Source organism: Nesoenas mayeri (assembly GCF_963082525.1).
Source record: "Nesoenas mayeri genome assembly, chromosome: 2".
Classification (NCBI taxonomy): domain Eukaryota; kingdom Metazoa; phylum Chordata; class Aves; order Columbiformes; family Columbidae; genus Nesoenas; species Nesoenas mayeri.
In genome coordinates, this window is record NC_137543.1 from 42,252,927 (window position 1) to 42,278,937 (window position 26,011).

The 26,011-nt window shown below is 36.8% G+C and overlaps 1 protein-coding gene across 1 annotated transcript in view; it reads right to left on the bottom strand.

The window, feature by feature from the left end:
* Positions 1-26,011, bottom strand: part of RP1 (RP1 axonemal microtubule associated) — a gene marked incomplete at both ends in the record, with an annotated part of 176,037 nt that overhangs the window by 141,343 nt on the left and 8,683 nt on the right. Inside the window, 9 exons of the mRNA XM_080364131.1 lie at positions 2,391-2,520; positions 2,661-2,692; positions 2,795-2,871; positions 4,421-4,496; positions 5,382-5,460; positions 6,051-6,202; positions 11,029-11,161; positions 14,128-14,214; positions 16,259-16,422. Coding sequence (XP_080220257.1) covers positions 2,391-2,520; positions 2,661-2,692; positions 2,795-2,871; positions 4,421-4,496; positions 5,382-5,460; positions 6,051-6,202; positions 11,029-11,161; positions 14,128-14,214; positions 16,259-16,422 — 930 coding nt within the window. The remainder of the gene's footprint in view (positions 1-2,390; positions 2,521-2,660; positions 2,693-2,794; positions 2,872-4,420; positions 4,497-5,381; positions 5,461-6,050; positions 6,203-11,028; positions 11,162-14,127; positions 14,215-16,258; positions 16,423-26,011) is intronic.

Sequence of the window (26,011 nt, forward strand, 5' to 3'; positions counted from 1 at the left end):
AAAATACAGATGGGGCTTCTAGTCCTTTGGGCAAGATAGGGATGACACATAAGTGTCACAATGCTTTCTGAGATAAAGCTTCCCAAGAAATTAAAAAACCCTAGACCAAATTATCATTATCAATTTGAAGGCCTTTGAATTATATTACTTTGGATCTGCTGAAGACAAACAGTTGTACCAGTATCTGAAATGCAGAATTTTCTATTAGGAAAGGTAGATAATTTATGTCACAAGGCTTTATTCCAACGCACACACAAAGAAGCAGGGACCCTAAATGAAAATTTAAACAACAATTCCCAAGTAAGCACCTGTGGGCTTCTGTTGAGTAAATTGCTGCACATATAAGAAAAACAAACAAATCTGAAAGAAGGGAGAAAGATATCGTTCTGAAGGCAGAACAGTTGCATGATAAGTGTCTGCATTCATTTTGTACTTGTGTTTGGTTTGTACTCTGAACTATGGAAAAAAACAAAATTATTCCTGTGTTACTAACTGTTTCTCTGATATCAGGGCAACTTTACCATATTGTTCAGAAAAAAACAAGCTCTTTTTAATTACCAGTTTAATTCCTAATTATTCCTAAATCCTTGGAAGGTTGTGGGTCACACTATTTACTTTTCTGAATTCCAGTCGAAATTAATTAACAGCTATATGAAAATTGGGAAACAGTCTGCAAAATGAACATGAATTCTGCATGTTAGAAGATTATGAACACTATGGTGCCAAAATGATCTGATTCGTCTAAATCAGATCAAATGCAATCCATCAATTGAAGACACAGCATTAAAAACCAGCAAAGATGTGGTTACTGCATCCGTACAGATCAGAGACCAAGTTCCTACAAGCAGGTAGTTCGGTCTGTCACCAAGTAATTTCAAGTTTGTGACCCTAAATGGATTTCCTTGGGGGAAGGACTCAATAAGGTCTTCTCCGGCCTCCTTTTCCCAAGGCTAAACAGGCTATGCTAAGAAGTATTGATTGCACTGCTCTCTATGCACTCTTCAGTGTGCCTGGAAATATTCTGTTCTGTCACTTCAGAAAAGATGTGTGTAAGGTACCTGAGAATGTGTCAGGTCTCTCACTATCTCCAGGCTAAACAGCCTCAGTTCCTTCAGCTGTTCCTCATCAGACTTGTGCTTCAGACCCCTCAACAGCTTTGTTGCCCTTCTCTGAACTCTCTCCGGTACCTCAATGTCTTTCCTGTAGTGAGGGGCCCAAAACTGAACACAGGATTCAAGGTGCAGCCTCACCAGCACCAAGTACAGGGGCATGGTCACTTCACTATTCCTGCTGGCCACACCATTTCTGATACAAGCCAGGATACTGTTGACCTTCTTGGCCATCTGGGCAAACTGCTGGCTCATATTCGGCCAGCTGTCAACCAACATCCTCAGGTCCTTTTCCACCAGACAACTTTCCAGCCACTCTTCCCCAAGCCTGTAGTGCTACCTGGGGTTGTTGTGACCCAAGTTCAGGACCTGGCACTTGGCCTTGCTGAACCTCATGCAATTGGCGTCAGCCCAACAATCCAGCCAGTCCAGATCCCTCTCATAGAAGACATATCACAGAATGCCCTTAGTTGGAAGGGACCCACAAGGATCAAGTCCAACTCCTGTGCCTGCATAAGACAACCCCACATTTCACACCATGTGTCTGAGGGCATTGGTCAGTCTCTTCTTGAACACTGTCAGGCTTGGGACCATGACTGCCTCCCTGGGGAGCCTGTTCCAGCGCTCCACTCTCTGTACAGCCTTCCTACCCTCAGACAGATCAACATTCCTGCCCAACTTGGTGTTGTCTGCAATACATATATGATATGTATTATAGTTAAATGTTAATAACACAGTAGGACAGAAGGTGATAAAAAGGAAGAACCAGAACAGTGCCGTTAAAATCAATGACATGGATTGAACAAAATGAAGTATATATATATATATATGTATATGTATATGTATATATATACACACACACACATATATATATATGTACCACACATATATATATATATATATATGTACTCCTTATGAATGAACTATACCTGGAAATTTGACCTTGTTATCTTAGATGGATCTAGTCACAAAAGACTGTAGCTGTCCTTACCATGGCAGTTTCATGGAAACAGATGACAAGAATTTTCTATTTGCTAAGGGAAATCCAGTGATAAGATACTATATGAGATATTTTTTTGTGTGTGTGTTATAGGTAAACCATGCATATAATTTCTGAGCTCTTATAGCCATTAATACATGTAAATATTTTAAGTAAGAAAAATGTTTTTATAGTTATCTACTCATATTCATTACAGGAATCACTATATGAGATCACAGTGAACTATAAAGTCCTCCTTTCTTAAATCTTTTATGCATACATCCACCTGAAAAATATTTTACCGTATTTGTCTTTCTTGTCACCAAGAGCATCAACCCCTCTATCTGGATGGAGACGAATGAAGCCACGGCTGAGTCTGTTGTAAAACTGAAGTGTATTCCCTTTCTGAAATTTCCACTTTTCGGCAGCCAACTGGTTTTGTAAAGAGAAGCAGGAAAGACTTATGAGAAGGTGATATACAGGAATTTCTCATACATGAGAAAAAACTGACCTGATTTCATTCAAAGCATAATTTGAATGGTGTAAATAAAAATAAAAAGGTATGTTCTCACAGTTTCCTTTCTCTTGAGTTCCAGCTCTTGTCCTGCACAGATAAAAACCGTGTAATTAATTTACAGAGCATCCTCATTTCATTTGATGTGGTTACAGCAAGGCTGGCTTCTCCTCCTCACCAATTTTCACTTACTTCCTGGAAACTTGCTGGCATCTGTCCCAGTCAGTTCTCTAGCAATATTGCCATCATCCTGCCCCTGGTCCAGCCACCTAAAACACAGAATCGTTTTCAGTAATATATCCACAGTACTGTATATGTGGCACCTGCAAACTGATACTTCATGTTCTGTTTATCAAAGTCTCAAGGCTGACTAACAACAATATAAAAATCTAGCTTTAGTGAAAAGAGATTAATTCCAGCAAAAATGGCTTTGTTTGTTTTTGATGGAACTTACAAATAAAAACTTTCCTGGACTGAGGTACAATGGCCTAAACCAATTATTACAAATCAAAGAACTCATATTGATCTCAGATCAATAACAAAAGGTGCAATGGTCATGATGTTTGGTCTTCCTGTCTGCAAGAAGGCTACAGCAGGATGCAAATTGTCGCATGACCTGAAAATCCCTATACAGTGAGGCAAATCCAACACAGGCAACAATTTTACCATGTCTGAACTACACTTTTACAACACCATCATACCTGCTTTACATCTATTCATGTAAGTTAAATCTAACTCCATTTGAGTCAAAAAGATTCACACATTGTGGGAACAAGATCAGCAAGCACAGCATCAGGCTCTAACAATAACTAGCACATACCCTGTGTTTTTCTGCCTGAAATGGATTTGAACTCTCCCTAAATTACGTATGAAGCTAGCATTATAGATCTCTTCATAGCAGTTCATCTCATCTAGAATACAGAATCAAAATTAGGTCAGGCAAAGAGGAGATGCTGTATCTGATAGGCAGAAAGCCCCTACTCCTGCATAAATCAGTTTCAGTGTGCACATTGCTCATTCCGAGCTGTCTTGGACAGTTATTTATTCACTAAGAGAAGTGAGAGGAGGAAATAGAATTGAGGTGCCACTGGCAAGCTGCAGGTAGATACATACATGGTTGGACTTTACCATTCCTAATACTTGCACTGTTGTTTAGCAATTATAATTTTTACGTATGGTGTTAAGAATTAATCAAGCACAGATAAAAATAGAAATGAGCTACAGAACAGAAGATTCAGGGCAGTGGCATCTGCAGTGGAAAAGGCAGGGAAGTTAGGTTTGCTTCAAATATTGTTGCAGCTCAGTGACAGGCTGCAAGGCAAATGAGAAAAAGAGATGTGGTCAGGTAGCTGCATTTGTTGACAGTCATTTCACAAGATCTTAACATCTGACCCTGACCTCACTGAACCCCAAGTTAATCTCCACACTAACTTCAGTAAAGCAGGATCAGTCTGCTAAAGGGGCAGCAACCCACTCTTCTGAAAAGCCTTGCATTGCATGACATGGAAGAATGGATGGACCTATTGCTGTCAGATCCAAAGTATTGGATATGGGGAATGTGTCAAAAAAGCATGTCTTGAACAGATTTCAAGGCACAAGAATTGCAAGTTCCCAGGCAGAACTTTTTATTGCTTTTTCATTAGCTCAAATGCACCAGAGATTTGGGAAAGGTATAACTCAGAGAGCTGTAAAAAGAATCAGACCATTTCAGCTCACCTTTTAGGAAATATGTATTTCCCTTGACAGGACATTTCAGAAGAAAAACTATGAATAATTACAAATTTATTAAAACTCTATCCCAAATGAAATACCACCAACCTGTGGCAAAGAAAAATATAATCCAAATCTGTTACAGGATCCTTGATTACAACTTTGTCCAGAAACCAGCCGTTTCCTTAAAATCAATTAAAAAAAAAAAAAAAAAAAAAAAGAGTTAGTTCATGAGAGGCAGATTTAATGAATCCTGACTTCCCATGGCTTCCTCTCTTCTAGTGAAACTGCAAAATCTGCAGCTCCACTGACAGGTTGCCAGCGTCATGGTTGCCCTGATGGTTGGAGAGATGACAGTACCTGCTGTAGGTACTGTAGACCTGGCTTACGGGCCTACAAGCTGCCATGTCCCTGCCTGGCTGTCAGGGCTCTGAGTGCTGCACCTCCCCAGCCCCCGGCATTTGACATACTCATTGTATGAGACATTCGTTTTGCCAATCAAAATATCAACAAGATTGGATAGCAGCTTATCATGACCCCAAATAAGTTGCTATGGTTTACAATATTTAGGCTCAAAAGTTTGAAAAACAGGACTTGTGACTGTAAGCAATTTGAGTTTCACCACTAATTGGACGTCTAATGAGAAGATAGTGTAGCCAAAATCTCCAACTCCATCTTTACAGGGTAACTGATAATGCTAATATACCTAAAATTATAATAGCCCCTTTTAACTATAACACAGACTGCACAACACATATTTGATGTCTTATCATGCAGATGCTCCTCCTCTTCATAGTTTTCCATAGGGATTAGTCAAAAATGACAGAACAGTAACAGATGGTGTCCTTAACATAATGGTTGAGAGTATAGTGAAAGTGAACATGAAATACTTGAAATTTGTGTTGATATAATAATGCAACTGTGTTGCATGAACAGTTTCCTTAGAAACCTTTGTCTTTCACTTCTAAAATGTTTTCATACATTCAGTTTTAGAAATACATGTTGTATTTCAAAGAAAAGGTTAATAACTTTGCAGGCAATATTCAGTTACTATATAGAGAATTCTGACCTGATCCAAGACCATTGTGTCCTATAACAATCTTGTACAAACGTCCAAGGTGCACAGCTTCAACAGTAAAGGTGTCAGTCTGTAATCAATCAACAAATTCTCAGTAAAATCTGAAAGGTGAAGCATTCTTCAGCTGTGGAATCCCAAATACCTATAAACCCATAGAACTCTTCTGTCAAGATAATGCTTCAAAATATCAGCTAATGGTAACGTGAGAACAAACCAAGAAGGACAGGTTTCTGGAAATAAAAGAAGTAAGCCTAATCACATTGCTAATGGAAGTAGTTCCAAATAAATGGGATTAGGGTCAGAAAAGAGAAACCTGCTGTAAGCTTAATTGGCTACAGGATTACAAATTACAGCAGATTTCAGCTTTAGAAATGCAGATTTAAAATATAAGGTTTCATTTTCTCTTCATTTATTAAATTAAATTTTTAGAAGAATTAAAAGCAAAAGTACGCAGCTTACCTATTTTATAAATGAAAATTCTGAATTCCAAAAGTACCAGTATACCTTTGGAAAGTATTTTTGGCTTAATTATGGAATTCTGGGGAAACACTGGAATGTAGCAATTATCTCTTTTCTAATTGCACTTTGCCTGGGATAACCACCCACTTGAGAAAGAAGAGCCAACCAAACATATTAGAAGATGCCCTCTCTTTCACTTACTTGTCCTTTTAAAAATTTTTTTGATTTCTGTGACCTGAGCAGCTGTCTTGATCCTGTATCACCTCTTTCTCCATAGACAGAAATATAGACATCAGCTTCAGTTCCAGCATTCCACAGTTCTCCTGTTGTCACATGCACTTCATAGAGTGTCACTGACAATAAAAGATGACAACCTTTCATATCACAAACACTATTATAGTTACAATAACATCTAGCTGTGAATGTGCCTGTAGAGTCTAAATAAATCTGTGTCAAGGACAATTAGAGTATAAAACCTTGAAAATCCTATTCAGTATTAAATAAAATAATGTACAGACTTGCTTTGGTGTTACATTTACCCTTTTTATATCAGACTGTCTCTGTGGGGAACATAAACAGAATTGAACTTTAAATGCACAATAGTATAACTTAGTCCTGCAGGATCATTTGAAATCTTCATAAAGCAGAAAAGTAAATAACATAAATTCAAGATTAACCTCACCATGAGTGATGAGACCAAAACTATAACAAGCAACAGGAGCCATTAACATTTTGAAGGCACTGGTTAACCAACCAAGAAAAAGCCTGGCACCACAGTTTCAGTTTTCCAGGACTTCAGAACTCAGAAAGCTGCAGTGGTTTATTATTTTACTGATTCATGCAATAGGAGAGTATAGACTTCCTCTATTACATTCCATATGGAAATTCTTTACAGGCTGTAAATAAGGGAGTAAAAAACCAGGACTTCAATAAATTTGTTATTTAATAGAAATGGATAATGCAAATAAAATTAGAGACAAAATTCAATGAAACTGGAGTAAAGACTATGATACATAATAATACGTATCAATAGAAAACTGTGGTCATTAAAATGCAGCTGTAGGAACCTGATAAAATTCAGAATTATGATAAAAACTTGCAATTATAATCTTCAGTAGAAGTAAGGGAAAGGCAAAGTTCACACCAAAATATAGTAACAGTATTTTTTTAGACCAAGACAGGTACAGAGAGAACAAAAGAGGGAGAGAAAACCTCATTTTCTGGCACACAAGCTCTCCTTCCAGATGTGGGTGTTCTTGTGCTTCTGTATCTTGCAAGTAGAAAAGGGTCTCTGGACCATTGGGTCCAGAACAACATCAACATTGTCAGCATTCAATTATCAGTTTCTACTTGAAAAATGTTATGAAGCTTGGCTGTAATCCTTTGAAGGAAGTTGCTCCCACATCTCACTATTCTGGAGGACAAATACCTTCTTTTAACGAACAGTGAAAACTTACTCATGACCAGTCCATATCTCCAATTGTGCTAAGTAGATGGTCAGTGTTTACAACTTTTCCCTTGATACTTGTTTTTCTTATTATGATCTCACATTTATTTACATGACATTTCTGTGCAGGTTACTATACAAGCTATCTTTAAAGAATTTGGTTTGTATAATGGTAACGATCCAACTAAAACAGCAAGCACTCCGCACAGGTTATTTTAATGTGCACACACAGAATGCTAGTGTTAATTTGCTTCTAGAATCAGAGCTAACTCATTTTGAGATGATGACTGGGTACCTCTTTAAATCCACCGAACTGTTGTACCATAGACATATGCTATTAATAAATCCAGCAAATAGGCTTAAAAAAGCTAACTTTAACATTCAAGCAATTTTCATGGTTTTTATACTTCCCTTTACCTCTCATAAGCTTAGAGATCATCCCAGCTTTATAATAAGTATTTACGAGTATTTACAGTGCTTACAACCTTTATCAGGGGAAGTTCAGGTTGTGTATTAGGCAAAGGTTCTTCCCTGAGAGGGTGGTCGATCACTAGAACAGCCTCCCAAGGGAAGAGGTCACAGCACCAAGCCTATCAGAATTCAAGGAGCATCTGGATGATGCTCTTAGTCATGTGGTTTAGATTTAGGTAGTCCTGTGAGGAGTGGGGAGTTTAACTCAATGATCTTTATGGGTCTCTTCCAACTTGAGATATTCTATGATTCTATGATTCTTTAGATATTACATGGAAAAGTGTGCAGAACAGAGATTAACAGAAGGAATGGTATTCTTTACATCTATTTTTGTCTATAAGTGTAGAACACTACATTTGTAAACATGTCATCCTGAAATTAGGAAATGTAAGGGTTAAGATTAATTACAATTTTTAATTCTTTCCCCTATGCCTATGAATTGTGAGAGGTAGAATAAGGAGGTGAAACACATGCTTTTTCAGATCAGCTATTATTATTTGGACCGAAGCCAGATGCATTTGAAGCACAGAAGCATTTGACAGTCTGTAGTTAGCAGCAGAGTCATGTACTATTTTTTCCCAGAGTACACCTGTCTCAATACTCAAAATAGTTTTCATTTAGCAACTGTTAATTAATACTGCATTTTACTACATAATTTACCATGTCACCACCTGACCTGTTTATTTCCCCAAATTTTTCTTTACAGCACTCGCATGAACGGCTACCCCATGAACAGACCATGGCAGAAGCAAATTCCTTCCGATCAACAATCCCATGTCTAAGACCACAACAATCCTCTCTATTCCTCCAGTCTCCTCCTTCATTAACTATCTACTTCGTAGTCTGTGCAAGAAGAACAGCAAAGATCCACCAGCCACCACTGTGTGAGCCTGATTTATCCCCAGCATATAATTAAAGTTTGCATCATAAAACATGAGCAGAAGGGGAAAAAAGTGGGATGGTTGAGGATAAAAAGTCAAACAAATGGTGCTCAGTCCCACAGCATTACAGTCACAAAGTCTCTAAGTAATACAGTTTAATTCAGACATTTTTTCTCTGAATAAAAAGGCTGTTTAATCAGAAAGTGTTTCAGCCTCTTTTTATTCAAAAATTGGTTTTAAAGTGCCTCTCATCATCTCTCTTTCAGATTGAATCCAGACCTCTTCACTGTTCTGTTATCAAACTATCTTCTCTGAAGTTAAAAGCTATGTTCTCTTTTCACTGTCTCATGCAGAAATATAATATTGGCAAAAAGACACAGAGGTAGTCTTTCAATTACCAAGTTACAGATGAAACTGCCTTCTCCAAAGCTTTTAGCATGACCCCTCTTGTACTGAGTCTGGCAGAAATGCACAGAAGTTCTTTTTTCCTCTCTTGTGTGAAAGAGAAATTGTTAACTACAAAATGTAGATTGAAAGGATGGTTTAACTGTGCTGTCGCACTTTATGATGCACCAAGATTACCTGATAATAAAAAACTTTCGCTACATCTTTATCTCAGAAACAATGCAACAACCTAGTCAGAAAGAAGGGCCTGAAAAATAGAAGGTAAGGTCAGTGTCCCATAATATTAAGCAAGAGAACATTTGTGGAGAACAGATACTGCAAGTAGGGGAATGGAGCATATCAATATAACATGTTAATGATAATCAATGAACTTTTATTTAAAGGGAGAGGAGTGTTTGGTTTTTATACCAATGTGCTTGTATGTCCCCCTACACTACTAACATTAAAGTTTCCTGACCAAAGAGAACAAATCTATGAGGAGGCAAGGTCACTGACCCTGAGGCTTTTCATGCCCTCAAGGGTACGAAGATCATAACCACTCAAGATCAAAAATCATTGTGGTTAGGGCTGGCCAGCCTCTCTCTTTAGCATTTTATGAGCCATTTACAGTTGCTAACTACATCACTGGAGGAAATCTCTCCTGCTATTCTTTTAAAGACATATTAATCAGGCACCAACCTGTTTTTCTGCTTTTCTTTCAGGCTTCTAATCTCAGTGCTCAATCACAGAGAGGCATAATTACAGCTCCAGGCCACTCAGCTCTCTCATAGAGACTGTCACATGGTATATTTCCCCACATCAATGGGCCATTTTATGGACTTCTGCCCCTCAGTTTCATCTATATCCTTTTGCTCTAGCCTGCTTCCACAACAGCTGTTACCATTGAAATACCTGTTAATCATTTCAATTTTGCAAGATCAAGGCAAAGCATCTTAAGCATACCACCAAGTATTGCTATAGTTTTAAACATTCTGAAAAATAGGTTCCATAGATTTTAAACTCTGAATGGAAGTTTTTCTTGTCTCATTAATATTGTTATCTCCAGTTGATATGATTTTTTGGGGGAAAGGAAGAGAGGAGGACTGAAATCTGTCCCATGTGGACATTACTCTAGTGAAAGCTCCAGCACAAGTATTACCAGTGGTGTTATGACTTTCCCCCCCAACATCACACCTTACAGGATGAGAATCTGCCCCAGCATTCTTGCTCTCTCACCCACATCTCCCCTAGGATAAACTGATCTTGCTGTGCCTTTGTACTTTCCTTAGGCCAGAAAAGAACGATGTCTTTTGGAGAGAAGGGAAGATCAAGCACAGACTTTCCACACTGTTCCCATTGCTGAAGCAAAGAGACCATATAGCAACAACATCCAGCATGGGTGACAGGGATTGGTGTACTAGAGCAGAACGTTAAAACAGCAGCAGCACTCAATAGTTTTTATATTATCTGACATCAATCACCTTTAGAATTACAATACAATCTTTATGGGAGTAATGGAGCCTTTAACACTTACAGCTAGTTTTGTTCCAAATCCAGAAATTGAAAGTATTCTGGAAGCCTGTCTCAGCCACTTACAAGAAAGAAACTAAAACGGCAGCTACAATAGTCACACTGAGTTATAATCCTCAGTTACTGAAAACAGAGTTTGTGATCTGACTCATGTGATGGCTTCATGGTATCTAGGCATATGTGAGATGTCTTTACTATTGCCTCTATTGTAAAGCAAATACAAATGCTGAAAATCTTAACAAAGAAGGAGTCTTTTTGAAGTACCTATGAAATTCAAAGACTCATCCATCTCTTTTCCAGTGATTCTTAACTTTTTACCTGAGTATACCCAGTAACAACAGGAAAACAACACAGGGGGAGTGTTGTAGCAGCCAAAAAGTAATAGAGGGCCTGATGAAAAACAATGAACTCACCTCTATAGGCATCAGTCTGTGGCCTGATTTAGCTGATGTGGTATTGTGCTTACCTGGAAGAATGGGCTGACCCTGCCGTAAAACAGGAAGCTCCACAGATATTTCACCATCAGCCTGGTCCCGGGCCAGCCATCGATGTGCAGGGAAAGAAAACTGCTCCCCTGAGAAAAGGTTCAGCAACTGCACCTAAACAGCACCAAGAATTGCAATTTAAGTTGCTGATCTCAATCCAGATAGAACATGAAATGTGTGGGATGCTGTTGAAATCTGTGCAGGTAGAGCTCCGTGGCACGTTCACAAAACCATAGGTTTTGGGCATGTCTGCTCCCTGGATACAACTTCTCCAAAGTTGACTTTCACTCAGCCAGATTTGAAAGTTCAGGGCAGGGTAACTCAAGTGCAGACAAGAAACAAGGTTTATCAGCCCAGGTGCACACCCACAAAGTATAGTCATATTGTTCCAGCTGGTATTTCCACATGGGCTGGCAGTAGCTGGCATGGCTTACCAAAAGCAAAAGTTCGCACTGGGAGGCTTGGCAAAACTTGCAGTTCTACTCCATTGACTCATTTTCTTATCAGAACAGGATTTAAAGGACCAGGTTTTGATTCTTCAACATTGTTTGTGACATAAATAAACCACGAAAGTGCTAGTCCCAAAACCAGTCTGCACCACACAATTTTCTTCCATGTTTAACTTCTAGCATATGGTAACAAAAGAACCATATGCATACCAGCTTAAGAAGGGAAGGAAATCTAGTTATTTTGAACTTCAAAATATTCCTTAGTAAACACCACATAGGCTGCTGTATATTAGAATAGCCCCTGATTATGCTAATTTATACTAGTAGCTACACAAGGTTTTGGACCAGCGGAGAAAAGCCAAGACACTTCTACCTGTAGTTTCATTCCTGTTACATGTTTTGCAGAATCTAATCTCCTTAATTTGAATATTGAACAAATTCAGAATTACTGGAAACACTTCTGTCCCTTTACTGCTTGAACACTAAATTTTAAAGAAAGAGATTAATCTTGCTTGAAAAACCTGGCACATCTCAGCCTGTCAACGTCTATTGGTGGACCTTGAAAAGGGAGCTTGGATTAGCAAAGCAGCACCTTTGTGGACATTTGCAGGCCTGATAGCATCTCGGTGCAGAGACAGACACAGAAACCATGGAGTACTGGTGTAGAACTAGCAGGCCTGACTACCAGAAAAGCTCTGCAGTTGTAGAGCACTCTCTTAATTTCAGATCTTCCACAAAAATGTAGTTTTCCTAAGGAAAAATTATGTTAAGCATCTCACAAACCCACTGTAGGTTGTTTCTCTTCTGTGAAGTCTAGAAACCAGTGGCTCTACTCCTTTGGCTCTCTACCATACAAAATGCCAGGTGACTTTTAGAGTTTGTTTGGTTGAATGTGCTTTTTTTCTTTGACTTTCTGCTCTAAGTTACCAAGAAGGAATGACCTCACCCTGACTGATGAATCTCTCCATAAAAACTCTGCCTGATTGACTGAGATTTAGTAAGGAGACAATTAAAATTTGTAAGCCAATAATCAATGGAACACAGTGAAGTACTGAATCCTTCTTTTGAAAATTTACTGTTGATTTCAATTAATATATCTTAGCTGGGAAGCAAGAAGGGGAATAACTTCTCATTTTTTCTTTCTTTTTTTTATCAGACTTCTTCAGTCTCTCAATTTAAATAGGTGTCTTTTACAAAGCTAGCAGCGCAACTTCTGTTCACAGAGGATGGTGTACAACAAACTCGCAAAGGTCTGTTTGAGTCAGATTTTATAACCAAAACTTCTAGTACCAAGATTAAGCATAGAAATGAACATTTTCTATAAGAGAAAACCCACTGTTCTCTTCTAGCTTCTCAACTCAGATACCTTTTAGAAATTGCTGGTAACCTGTCTCCCTGTGTCACAGGACGATGCTTGTTGTTTTTCACTCGTTCACTGTTTCCACACACACATTTATGAAAAGAAAAACAGCAAGGAAAGGAAAAGTGTCTTAAATGATATTCTGACTCCAGCATTCCCCAAAACACAGCATAGCTGGAAAACAAATACCTAGGCATTATAATCAGGCAATCCTCACCTGAATTGAAAGAGATATAATCCCTATAATTGTAGCATGAAACTTCTTAGAGTGATATCACCAATGAGATTTCCATGTAGACATGCATTGGCTGGAGGTGTGAACTCACAGGATCTTGCCTAAACTTCAGTTTATACTGCCCAGACCCTACTTAGCCTCTTTCTGAGTCTCAGGCATACATGAAAACAACTAGTGAAAGCATCAAATACCCACAGAATTTGAACATTGATCAGTGAATATTTAACTTCAGTGGACACTTTGCATTAGATCTAGACCTAGATTTACTCTGAAGTATGATTATAACAATGAGTTTACTGGTAGCTTCTAAAGGCATTCATAAACTACTGCCTCTTAACTGAAGGATAAGAAACTGTAGCACAGAGACATGTTTCAGGCACAGCATATCACTGACACACATAGTACGTCACCGCTGTTAAAAATAAAAGCCAGATCCTTTCATTCCCAGTCCAGGAGGCTATATACTATGCTTCACAACTAAAGCTTGAAACAGAACCAGCTGGTTTTCTTTGCTTTATTATCTTTGTTTTACCTGCATCAAGATCTTTTATAAATAAGGAGTGAAAATAACCTATTGTTGTCTTTTTCTTCTCAGTGACACAGAACTAGAAATACTTGCAGTGCAGCTCTGGTGCTGTGCTTAAGGACCCAGCATCAGCCAGAGATTTGAGGTGGATTTGGCTAGATTGAGTTTATTGACTTTCTAGGTTTCAGCAAATTCTAGACACTCTATAGTGTAAGACTCAGACTACAGTAGTCAACTGAAGCAGTCTTCCTTGATGGCTAGGCACACATTTTTCAAGAAACGTAATGTACAGCTTTCACTAAACTTCAAACAGACAGCCAAGTCATACCATCTTAAACTGCCTTTAATTCCACACAAAAAACACTCCTTCATAAATAATCTCTTAAATGAAGTTGTAAGCATTTGATGAGGCCAATATAATTATCCCAGGGATATTTTCTGACTAGTATTTTGTCTCCACTGTCAAAGTGACTGTTTTGGAAAGATAAAATTATTTGTCACTGCTTTTACCTCTTCACAGCACCAGGCAGGGGAGCTTCCTGTATTCGTGTGTTCTATGCGTATTTTGTAGAGATGTCCTATGTTTCCAGTATTAACCTGTAAAAGAAACATGATTGATGAAACACAGAACATTTGTTAATGGAAAAGGCATGCAACAGACATTTATTTAGTAACTTTCAGGTGACATTTTTGTTTTGATGAATTAAATATTCTGATATTTAAACAAGAGTTTCCAAAATATTTTGCTCCGGGTAATCAGTAGAAGCTTGGCTCTTTTGAAGGACAACCCTCAAAAAAAAACCTGTTGGCCTGCTAACCCCATAAAATGTCTTCAGGATGCTGCTATTGCTATTTTTTTTTCCCCACTGAATATTGACCTCAGTGGGAGATGAATATAGACCATATGCATGACTAAAAAGCAAATGTGTCTTGACCCTAAAACCTGTCTCACTTTAGCATCTATACCACTGACCTGATACAAAATTATTTCTGTCTCTCAAGCACCTCCCACATACCTCTGAATTTCTCCCTACAGCTCTACGAGGGTATGCCTCACAATTTTGGAAACAATTGTGTTCAATTTTGCTGTTTCTTTTTAAAAATCATTTCAATTAAATCTACTTTAAAAGCTGTATTTGAAAGATTAGCTCTTGGGCAGTCTGGATGAATGTGTCCAGTACAGATAAGAGGGTGCTGAAGGAATAACTTTGTATGAAGGTTATTCAAACAATTAGTTATGAACTTAAGTGTAGGTATAGAAAACTTATCTTCAAGGAAATAGAAACACACTATGAGTGTCATCTCTCCTTGCTGTATCATTTTTTTTTCTTATTACATAGGCTGGATTTCCTGTCCTTCTGTTGTTTTCTGTAGAATTAATTTAAATGTTTTCATTTACAGTGTAGAGGTGGATGTGAACTGAGTTCCCTGTATCATGAAATTCCCTGAACTCAGTGTTATAAACAATAGTGAGACAGAACAGAGAGGACAGACCAGAGTTAACTGAGATCTAGCATACAACACAATCAGAGAGGCTTTTCTCTTTCTACATGTTTCAGAGCAGGCACTCTTCAACTATATTCAGTGCTATGGATATTCACTTAAGAGAGGAAATCCTAGATCCCAAACCAGGGACTGCCTCCATATTTTCCATTTACAGGTCATTGGAGGTGAAATTAATTGTGATAATGAAAGCAGAAAACAGAGCCAACAACACATATTGCGAAGAGGGTCTTTTTATCTGTCAAGCACCTGGTTACTTATTTTATCTACTCCTTTCAGTCTTATATTTGGGGTTTTTTTGATACCACAGATGGAGAACGGCATACTACCAGAGGTGTTGGGTCCTTCTAAAAAACTCCATCAGGCTGAAGAGGGTTAAGAACTGCATTTCCTACATCCCAAGCAGATACAAGGCTATTGTGAAAAAAGTGAGCTCTTCACCAATGCTGCTATTAAATACCTTTTCTCAGGAGGAGGCTTGCTATGCTAGAGACTAACAATGGAATCACCTGTTTGTTATATGGCCCTATAGCTGGCACCTGCTAGAGACACCCACTGACAATCCCATATAACTCGCTCAAGGTGTGCAGCTTTTGGTAAGAGACCTATTCTGGCTCCCTTGGATTACTGTGTCACAAGACTGATGGGAAAGAAATTTCCTTGTGTAACCAAGAGCAGAAGCAGCTTCAGATAGACAGACTTTTTTACCTGTATAAAAAATGTCATTATAAAGCAGTGGGTATTTAATAAAGTTAAAAATTGACTCCTTATCCTAATTCTTCACTTCCTCACTTCATTTTTAATATTTTAACCCCATTTCAAATTTAAAAACTAAACAAGTATCTGTTGTCCTGTATTTCTTGGTATTTTCTTGGGCACTATGTAATTTAATGAGTAGTTCTTCTTAAACAGACAAGAAATCTGTTGGATCAAATCAGCTTTGGATAGGTGAGTGGGAAAGGATACTAAATTTGGTTCTACATTTAAGTCCTGTTTCTTGTTTCTGGATACGTGTATCATACAAAAAACTGACTGTCTTTTCATCGCATAGATTTTGAAATGTCATGCAATCTGGCAGGATGCAATAGGGCAACAAAATGAATATATATTACTGTCTCAACCGCGACATATTACTTACCGTGAAAATGTCTTCATTGCCTCTCTGAAATAATTTTCCCTCCTCTCCATCAAGAAAAATAGGCCCTGAACTGCCGTGATCCCCATACAGTGTAATATAAACCTTTGAGCTTGTTCCTGCAGATGGCATATCACTGGTGAGGACTGACACCTTCCATTTCCTAGCTAACAAAAGATAAAAAGACTCCATGAATTACTTAAACTCAAGATTCTTAAGCAAAATGCATTTCAGTAATCAAAATTCTAAATAATATAGTGTCAATGAATATAGAAATATGTATTTCACAAAATTACAGCAGGCAAATATTGAGTTTGCTAAGTTCAGCATGGAAAAATCAAGAAATGTCAGCTTGCATTCACATCCTCTACTACGTATGTCATATGACAAAGTCAAATTTGCATGAACATAGATCACTTTTCAAACACGGTTTTGAAATATTGTATTAAATTGTATGAAATATGGCTTTATTTTTTTCTTAGGATATATCAGCTCTGCCCAGTGCAGTGTTGCATAATGACAGTCATGTAGATGCTCAGTAAGCTGGCTTGGGAATTACAAACTCATCACTTCAAGCATTAGGCTGTCTCAAAGCAAACAAGCTCTGCTGAAAGAGACCTCTTTATCCCTGCAAAGGCATGGGATATGCAGATCCCAACATATTCTTGAATTGCATAATACCCTCAGATATCATTACTCTTTCCATAGTTAAATGTCATAATTTTCAAGACCAAGTATGTGGATTTAGGCTTTGGTTTAGTGGAAACTGAGTAGCAATGGCCTGGAATTAAGGGAAATGGTGTCACTGGAGGATGGCTGATAATAGGAAGGAATATTAAAAAACACCCTCATTCTCAATGTTTCTTATTAGCTGATACCCATCTCAAATAGTATATATTTAAGCACCCACCAAGCTTGTTAAGATCATTTTGCACCGCTAGTTAATATCACTGTTTCTTAAAAGAGAACTTTCTTTAAAGCACAGGCAGCAGTAATGCACGGCTTTACTGACTACAAGCAACCCCTGTCATCTAATGACTCATCTGTGCTACACATTTTGCCTGTATTACTGACTCTTCCCTCCATGACAGTGTCTTTGATCCTGTCTGCTCTGGCTAAAACATGAAGAAATAATATAGTAATGATGAGTGAGCTTAACACGATATGACAAATTTTGTGTTTATTGGCTATTTGAAATACTTAAAATATATCTATGTGTCTTCTTAAACTTCAGGCAATAAGCTACTCTGCAGTTCTGTTGTGAAGTTCGGTGAAATCACTCTTGTTTTGAGTGTCACTCAGTATTTTAAGTGCCAGCCATGCACATTTTCTTAAAGGAGCCAGTGAACGTTGATCATGATACACAGAGTTATGCTGTAGCAAAATATTGTCTGACAACTAGTGAAAACAATGATTGAAAGAATTTGCATATTGTTTTCTGTGGCATTTTGGAAAAAAATACAGTAGAATTTATATTTTTACTTACTCATGTTTAGCTATGTCCAAAAATAAAATATATTTAAGATATTGATAATAAGGGTGACCTAGGCATAGTGCACGTCAGTTTCTTTGTACATAGGAAATAAATGAGAATATATGTCCTTCATATCACTTAGCACATGTTTGAATAATTATAACTGCTTTTAATAAAAGGCAGATTACAAGGCATAGTAAAGGTACATTATGAAGTCTAACATTTTAATGAGACCTGATGAGAGAATCTATAAGTCTTGTTTGTGTCTTGCTATAACCATCGGGTAAAACCTATTGAGGAAACTTTTCTTCTCTGTGGCCATTCTGTTTTGTGTGTAAAACACACATTTCTTGGGAAATGCAGTACTGTAGATTCATTACCTACTAAAATGGATATTTTCTCCCATATTTTGAGAGGAGAGAAAGGGACACATTCACATAATGCTTGGTTCATCTTTGAAGGCAAACCTCAAGGCCTTGAAATTCAACAGTAATGTTTTGAGATGAACTTAATTGTTTGAAAAATGTTTGTAGGGCCATGACCAGAGTAGAAAGTGTGAAAATTTTAAAAGACAGAGACAGAATCTGAGAGAGATTCTATTGTTCAAGAGCAGGCATTTAAAATATATTATTATTGTGAGAAATTTGGAGTACCCGCCGCTACTCAATTTTAAAGAGATACTTTTAAAGCAACACTTTTCTGAAGCTACTGTGAATGTGCAGCTATAGTACCAACAGTTCCTAAGTAGTTATATTGACATTATTAAATAATAAACTGCAAAACAGCAACTCTTACCAACAGGTTAAACTTCATCATTACAAGAATTGTCATAGCCTGAATACATTATACTACAAGAACAGAGAAAAAATTAAAACTGTGAGACCTGAGGAGGAGAAGTGACCAGCAGAATCACATTTTCCAACAACAGTGTGACCCTTCTCAAAAGTTGCTGTAATCTGCTTTTCCCACAGCTGAAGTTAGCTTGCTGTTTCTGTTACAAAGGGGATTCTTTACACTATCCAAAGCAGTGTCTGCTCCAACTTTCTGTGAGCCATGGCTGATGATAGGTGACCATATAATTCTCCATGTTAATTTCATTTATAACTGAGAAACTAGCATATGTAAACAACATCTAAGTCATTCTATGCAGGTGTACCTAAGGTCTTGTCTTAATATAGTTTATTAAGGTAAGAAAATTGCATTAAATAGTCCCCCTCCTTCTTAGAGTGGATTAACATGGTAATTAGACTAATGATATTTGATAACATCAGTGCTATAACAGTCAAGCAACTTGTTTAATAGTGATAAATTAAAAAATTAAGTGGCCGTGATTTCTTGTGACATCCTTAGAAGTAAGGAGAATTATGCCTTATGCATTTCAGAAATGAAAGCCAATGAATGATACCAAAGTATTGCTTCTATACACTCAAATTGAGGAGCTTAAGACTTCTGAGAAATCGGTCATTTCTTATTAGTTTTTGTTATGTACACTTTTAGGTATGCAAAGCCATGTCATCCAGCTTTCTGTATGCCACACTGAAAATAGTAGTGATTACTATAGATCACTGTGTGCAATGACTTTTTCTCCAATATGCTGTTTTCAGTCTCTTGGAGCCTTTCCAGTTAATATTGGAAATGAGCTCTAGTTGAAAATACAATTATGAGATAGTACTGGAAAAACAAAACAAAACAAAAACAAACAAACAAACAAACAAAAAGAAAATACTGTGTTTAGAAGAAATGCTAGTCTGGACTGTTATTGAATAAGATATTTGTATGATTAGTGTTTTTTTAAATGCCTTAATATTTCTATTGGTTCACAGTAAAATTAGTCCAGAATGCCTTTGATTTAAAACCAGGGAATTTTCAAAACTAAGGGAAGAGGTTAATGAAGTAAATTGAACTGAAAAATCAGGTATAGCAAAGGAAAACAAAATGAACTAGTAAAATGGTTATTTAACCACACACATTAAAAGAGAATAATCAATGAAGGACAGCAGAAAGTGCAAAGAAATGCACTTAAAAAATACTACCAAAACTTAATGCTATGAATTTATCACTTACAAAAAATAAAGGAGTCATTGATGTGGCTGTAAGATACACCAGGAGAGAGGTTTCTAAGTAAAGAAATTTTACTCTCAGTGTCCCAGAGTTCAGAGAGACAATCTTTTAAATATTGCACAAAGTTTCGGTAGCCATATTAAAATATTAAAAATAAAAAATAAAAAATGGTTTATTGAAAGGTAAAAAGGTCCTGAGAAAGAGAACTAGGATGATTAGAGGAAATATTTATGTAGGAAAAGGAGGAAAAAGACATGTCTAAGTAAATGACAACAATGGCTTGGGGACACATTTGTATAAACTAGCCGTGACTAAGTTTAGGATAGAAATTAGAAAACAGTTAAGACAGACATCAGAAGGACTCAAGCTCTAAAATATTCTTCCAGCAGAAGCTATAATGACTATAAGTAACAAGTTTTAAAATGAGATTTAGTGATTAAATTGAATTACTTACCTGACTGTGTGGGGTGTTTGCCTAGCAGGGGGGCTAAACTAGATAAGCTGAAACTGCCTGTGACTGTGATTTATATGTTTTTTTGGCTGTCTCTTTTTTAATAATGGCAAGGCAAAAACTGAATTCCTTCTATAACAATAGCATAAACTATATAAAGCTCTTGAACGCCTACTGAATTGTTTTCTATGCTGCTCTTCACACATTAATATGCTTGTCATTTCCGAGTGGTTTTTTTATCCTGACTTATTCAGAAAGTCTCTATGCTTTATGCAGTCAATGTGCAGACTTAAGCTACCTACATAAAGTAGCTCATATCCTTTCTCATGGTGTTTTTCCTTTGTCAATCAGTACATTGCACTAGTCACCAGCACGGTAAGGTTCTCTCTTCAGCCTTCTCCAGCCTTACTTAATGAAAGCAACTTTATTTTATCTGCATATCTCAGACACTTAATATTCTATCTCTTTAATGAACCATTAACAATTATGTAAACCCTTTGACAGTGTGGTGCATCTAACTGTCAACCTTTTGTCCTGCTGTGAGGTGAACATTTTATTCCTTCTCAATTAATGTGTTGAAATCAGAATCAAGTCTTTCAGTTAATATAACAACAATTTCACCACTTGCTGTGGTCTCTGCTAATTGTAACATCGTACAGTACATCACATTAGAGATTCTGAGTGCTTCGTTTGCTCAGGAACCTTATAATAAGCATCTGATTAAAGGTTCTTGACTTTGATCTGAAAAAGTTAAGGTGCTGTGAATCCAGCAGAAAAACTGCAAGTGATGAAGACAAACATATGGCTGTTAATTAGCCTACCAAACATTAGACATTATTTACAGTATAGAAGTCTGGTACCCAGAATGCCATATGACATTTAGTTGGATGCTAGTAATTTCAATCTCCTTTTTCCAAACATAAGTTTTAATTCTGTATTGACATATAAAATGATGAAAAAATACCATCAAGACTATTCTCTTGAAGCAGTTCTAGAATATGCCAAGAAGGATGCAAAAAATGTAGAGATGGAGGGAAGAACATCAGAAAGAAGGCCGGCATAAGAAATAACACACAGCTATTTGGTGTGAAATAAATTAGATGATACACATTGCTTTAGAGTTGTAATGTCAGTTTATTACATGGAGTACAATGCTTCAAACAACAGAAATGTATCAGTTTTTTATGGGGAAATGTGTCTGACACTGAACTCCTAAAAAGAATTGAAGACTACTTCTAGGTTTCTTACCAGTACTGAAAACTCCTTTTGCTCCAGATCCAACCTCTCCTTCCCCTCCATGTGCCTTCTCTCCCACAGGGAGACAATCAAATCCTCCAGGCCAAGAGAGATTTGTGTCAGCCTTTCATTAGTTCCCTAGCCTGGATATCCAAAGGATCATGATCCAGGGCTTATCACAGCCATGTACATGCCAGTTAGTCTAGATAAAGCCACCAAGAGTACAGAATGACCAAATTCTCATTCCCTAGCTTAAAAATACCACTTTTTTTCTTCAGGCAAATCTCTGATTCCATTGACATTGAAGTAAGGTACTATACAGTGTTAGGGATCAATATTTAACAAAACAAAAAAAATTAAACACTCTGCCTAATCACAATATACATTAAATATTTTCCAATTTTCTATTTAAAACCATTCACTAAAAAATGTAAACCATATATAAGTGCTTACTATACATACATAATATTTAAAAATGCTGTAAACAGGTCTCCAGAATAATTCTAATAACAGATTGAAAGATCCTGAAACATATTACATATGCCTTGGATTCTCATAGTACAACATATTTACACACAAAAAAAAAAAAAAGAAAAAAAAAAGACATGGACCACCATAAAAGTACAGAGGTTAAAGAAAAACATACAACTACAACTTGTAGGGTATGTAGAACAATTTTAAGAGTAAATGGTTCTGCCTCAGAAGGGAATATGGCAAGAGCAGTCAGGAAGTCCATTGACACACAGTATCCTTTCTCAGTTCCTGTGAAATCTCAGTGGCAATAAATACGCTGCTTTTCTAGTTATCCTCTGGGTAAAAGAGGTAAACTTCATTTGGGGTCTGGATGATCCTATACAGAGACTGAAAGATCTCTCTGCTCACTGAAGTTGGCCTTTAAAAATTGAATTAGCAACTCTATAATGTTAATCTATAAAAAATTAATATGACTTCTGTTTCCTACTTCTCATTATATTTCAGTATTTCAATAGCATTTCCTACTTTTCTTTAAAAATTAAACATATCCCTTGGTTTTGCTCTGGAAAAAGTGTTTCTACTGAAAGGTTATTCTCAAACTGTCTCAAATGTCATTAAATACAAGAATCTTATCTTGGAATTTGGGTGGATATTTCAAATTTCTTTTTTCTGTTCTAACAAGCAGTAGTTGTTTCTCTATAAATGAGATGTTTGGTATGTAACTGAATATCTCTGAACAGATAACATTTCAGAGAAAAATGGTTTTTAACCAAGAAATCACTGTCTTAGAAGAACAGCTTTTCTTCCTATATTGTTTCCCATAAAATCTAATTAATTATCTGTGTTTCAGCAATGTGCTTTACATTTATCTATATCTGGGCTGTATTCACATTGGGAGTTTTATTTGGTGTGGCATTCAGCAGTTTATTTTGCAATTTTATTTTCCTGAATATGTTTTCACTAATCTACTGTTATAAAATTCCAAGATCTCTATTACAAGTCTTTCTCTTCTTTACAATTTCCATTATCTATTGTACAAATGTAAACTTCTTCTTCTTTTTCTTCCTCTTCTTCTTCCATAGGAAAGGCATTTTCATTTTTCAGATTTTCAGAGGCATTATGTTCCAGGTTATTTAAAGAAATGTCACACTTCACAAATGTTTCAGAATGACAGGCTTCTGTTGGATCTTCCAACATGGGAGAAAATTTTTCTCCAACAATATGAATTATGGTTTGGCATACTTTTGGCTTTTTATTGGTTAGCTCACTATTTCTGCCTATCACAAGATCACTGGGTATGTGATTGGATATATTATTTTGACAATTGCTGAATTCCACTAGTTTTACATTCATATCCTCTATAACATGGAACTTCCCTAAACTGTTTGTGTCTTTCAGAGTTGAAGATGCAAGTATTCCAAAGTTGCTAATAAAATCTAAGGTGTTATTAGCATAAAATCTATTAAAAATATTATTGGCAATCTTATTGATACAGTTATTCTTCAAAGTCACATTATTATTTTTGTCAGTTATTAAATCTTCCCCCGACCATTGTTCACTCTTTTTGGCCAACCAACATGGACCCAGTTGGTTCTCAATATCAGATGCCTTTTGGTAGGCACATCCTCTCTGTTCCTCATTAATTGGTGTTACCATCACCATCAGTATTGGACAATGTTGTCCACATATAGCATGAAGTTTATCCAGAGAATCTTCTTCCTGAAGATTATTTCTGCTAGCAGTATTAACACCAGTTGGCTGAGACTGTATGGGTTCATCATTTAAAGGCTGTTCCAATGGATGCACCTTGTTATCAGGCAATCTAAGTTCTACAGATGTAAAAGCTGGAAAATTGTTATCAGCCTGTGTAAAAGTATGTGTGGAAGTAGAACCTACCGTGACTGATGGTTTGATCTTTTCTTTGTTTGCTGCAATCTTACCATTGCGGCTAGGTTTGCTTTTTGTACTTAAGTCATCCTGAAAGGGGTCTGAATCACTATTATGAGGTATGTTGAAGTAGTTGCAAAAATTTTCAGATGGTTTAGCCATGTCTTCAAGTTCTGAAGAAGAGATTTCATTGAGGATTGGGTACTGATTCAGATTGCCAAAGTGTGAGTATGGAATGTCATCACTGTTAGTATCAAGGACTGTGTCTGTTGATGTTGTATCCAAATTACCATACATTCCTGTCCGTTCAGGTGGTGATCTTCTTATCAAATGATTTTCTTTGAGAAGCCATTTGCCTTTATCTATTAATACTCCTTCATCGTCGTTAGCTTGTACTCTAAGCTGACAATGTTGCTTTGTAGATTCCCCTGAACAGTCATTAGTATAAATTGCCTCTTCTCTGTTAAGAGTAGATTGTGGTGTTGGTAAAGTATTTTCTCTTCTCAATATAGTGTCTGCTTTGTTTGTGTTTACTGGAAATTCTTGTGAAGAATGTGACAGTTTCTCTGAAGAACAAGACCTAGGTTCTTTTGAAAAATAAATGTGTTTTTCCACCACTGTAGAGTGTAATTCTTCAGTATCCTTTTGAAATACTTTTGACATATAAGGAAATCCTCTGTGAAAGTCAGGCTTAAATGAAGCTTCTGTCTTGCCATAAAGTCGTTCAATAGTTCTTTTTACATAGCCAGTATTATAATGTTTTTCAAGTACTGCTTCCTCTCCACTTTCGTTGGTCAAATCACTGGATGCTCTGAAGTTATAATCACTCTCTTCAGTATCTGGTCTATAATCTGACCAGTCTGAAGTAGCAGGACTTTTAAAACACTTTTTTAACTGAGACGTGTCTGAACACATTTTGTTCTCTAGTTCTTCTACTTGCAATTTCTGTTCTACTTCACTCATATCACATTCTGTAACTTGTTTTGATTCATAACAAAATGATAATGGAGAGATTGTAGATAACCTCTCAGAGGTTTCTTCACAAGATTCTTTATCTTTCTGGTCTTCATGTACAGAATATTCCTCATTACATTCTGCAGAGGTTTCAGCAGCTAGTTTAAGTTGGTTATTTGTTTTTTTGTCATTACCTGCTGACTTTGGATCAACTTTCTCATCTTCATTTTTATCAGTACTAACACATATAATATCTTTTTCACCTTCTAACTCAGAAGTATCCTGATCTAAAATATGATTTTTATCATTAGAAGTTACACTATGAACTGTCGAGTTAGGTTCTACTGATGTTTCTGACTCCTCATCAGTGAATGATATATCAGTGGTTTTATCTTGGGATTTTTTACAGAGGCTATCAGGCATTTCTTCATTTCTTTCAGGTGGTTCTATAGTTAATGCAAGGATACAGCTATGTGAACTAGTATCGGCACATTGACCATCTAGCTGTGTTTTGGAAGCACCCAAGTCTAAAGTCTCTGTTTCTCTATGAAGATCTTTCTGTATATTGAAACAGCTTTCCAATTCACCAGGCAATTTTACATCTTCTTCAGAATTTACACTGTTCTTTGGAATACAAGACTCAACTGGTTTTACATTTTCATGCAAAGGAATATCATTATGAATGTCAGATATGGGTATATGCTCATGAAAATGTCTGGAGTCCTGCATTTTGAGTTCTTCCCCCAAGTGTAATAAGTTATTTTCTGTTGACTGTTGAAAATGCGAGAAGGCAGCCTTCAGTTCATCAACTTTTTCTATGACTGTAGTTTGTTTCAGAAATTGTAATTGTGTAAAAATTTCAGAACAGCTACAGGTAGTTTTTTCCACATCATCTTTGAATGTCCTAATCAAACTGTCTTTCAGATTCAGCACAAGTAGCCAAGCTAGGAGGACATTGGAGGAAGAACTGAAAGCTGAAGAAGAAAGATCTGAAAGGCGGCAAGCTTTTCCTATACAGCCACTATGCTCTTTCTGGAGACCAAGCAAAGCTGATTGCAGTTCATGCAGCAACATGCTAGACATGCAATTATTCTGAACATCAATTCCCATTTTCTCATTGACAATTGTGCAATCAACTTGAACAGCAACTTCAGATTTTTTTCTTTGACATAGGTTGGTATCTTGAATGTCATCTTCTGATGTCCTTTTATCATTGTCG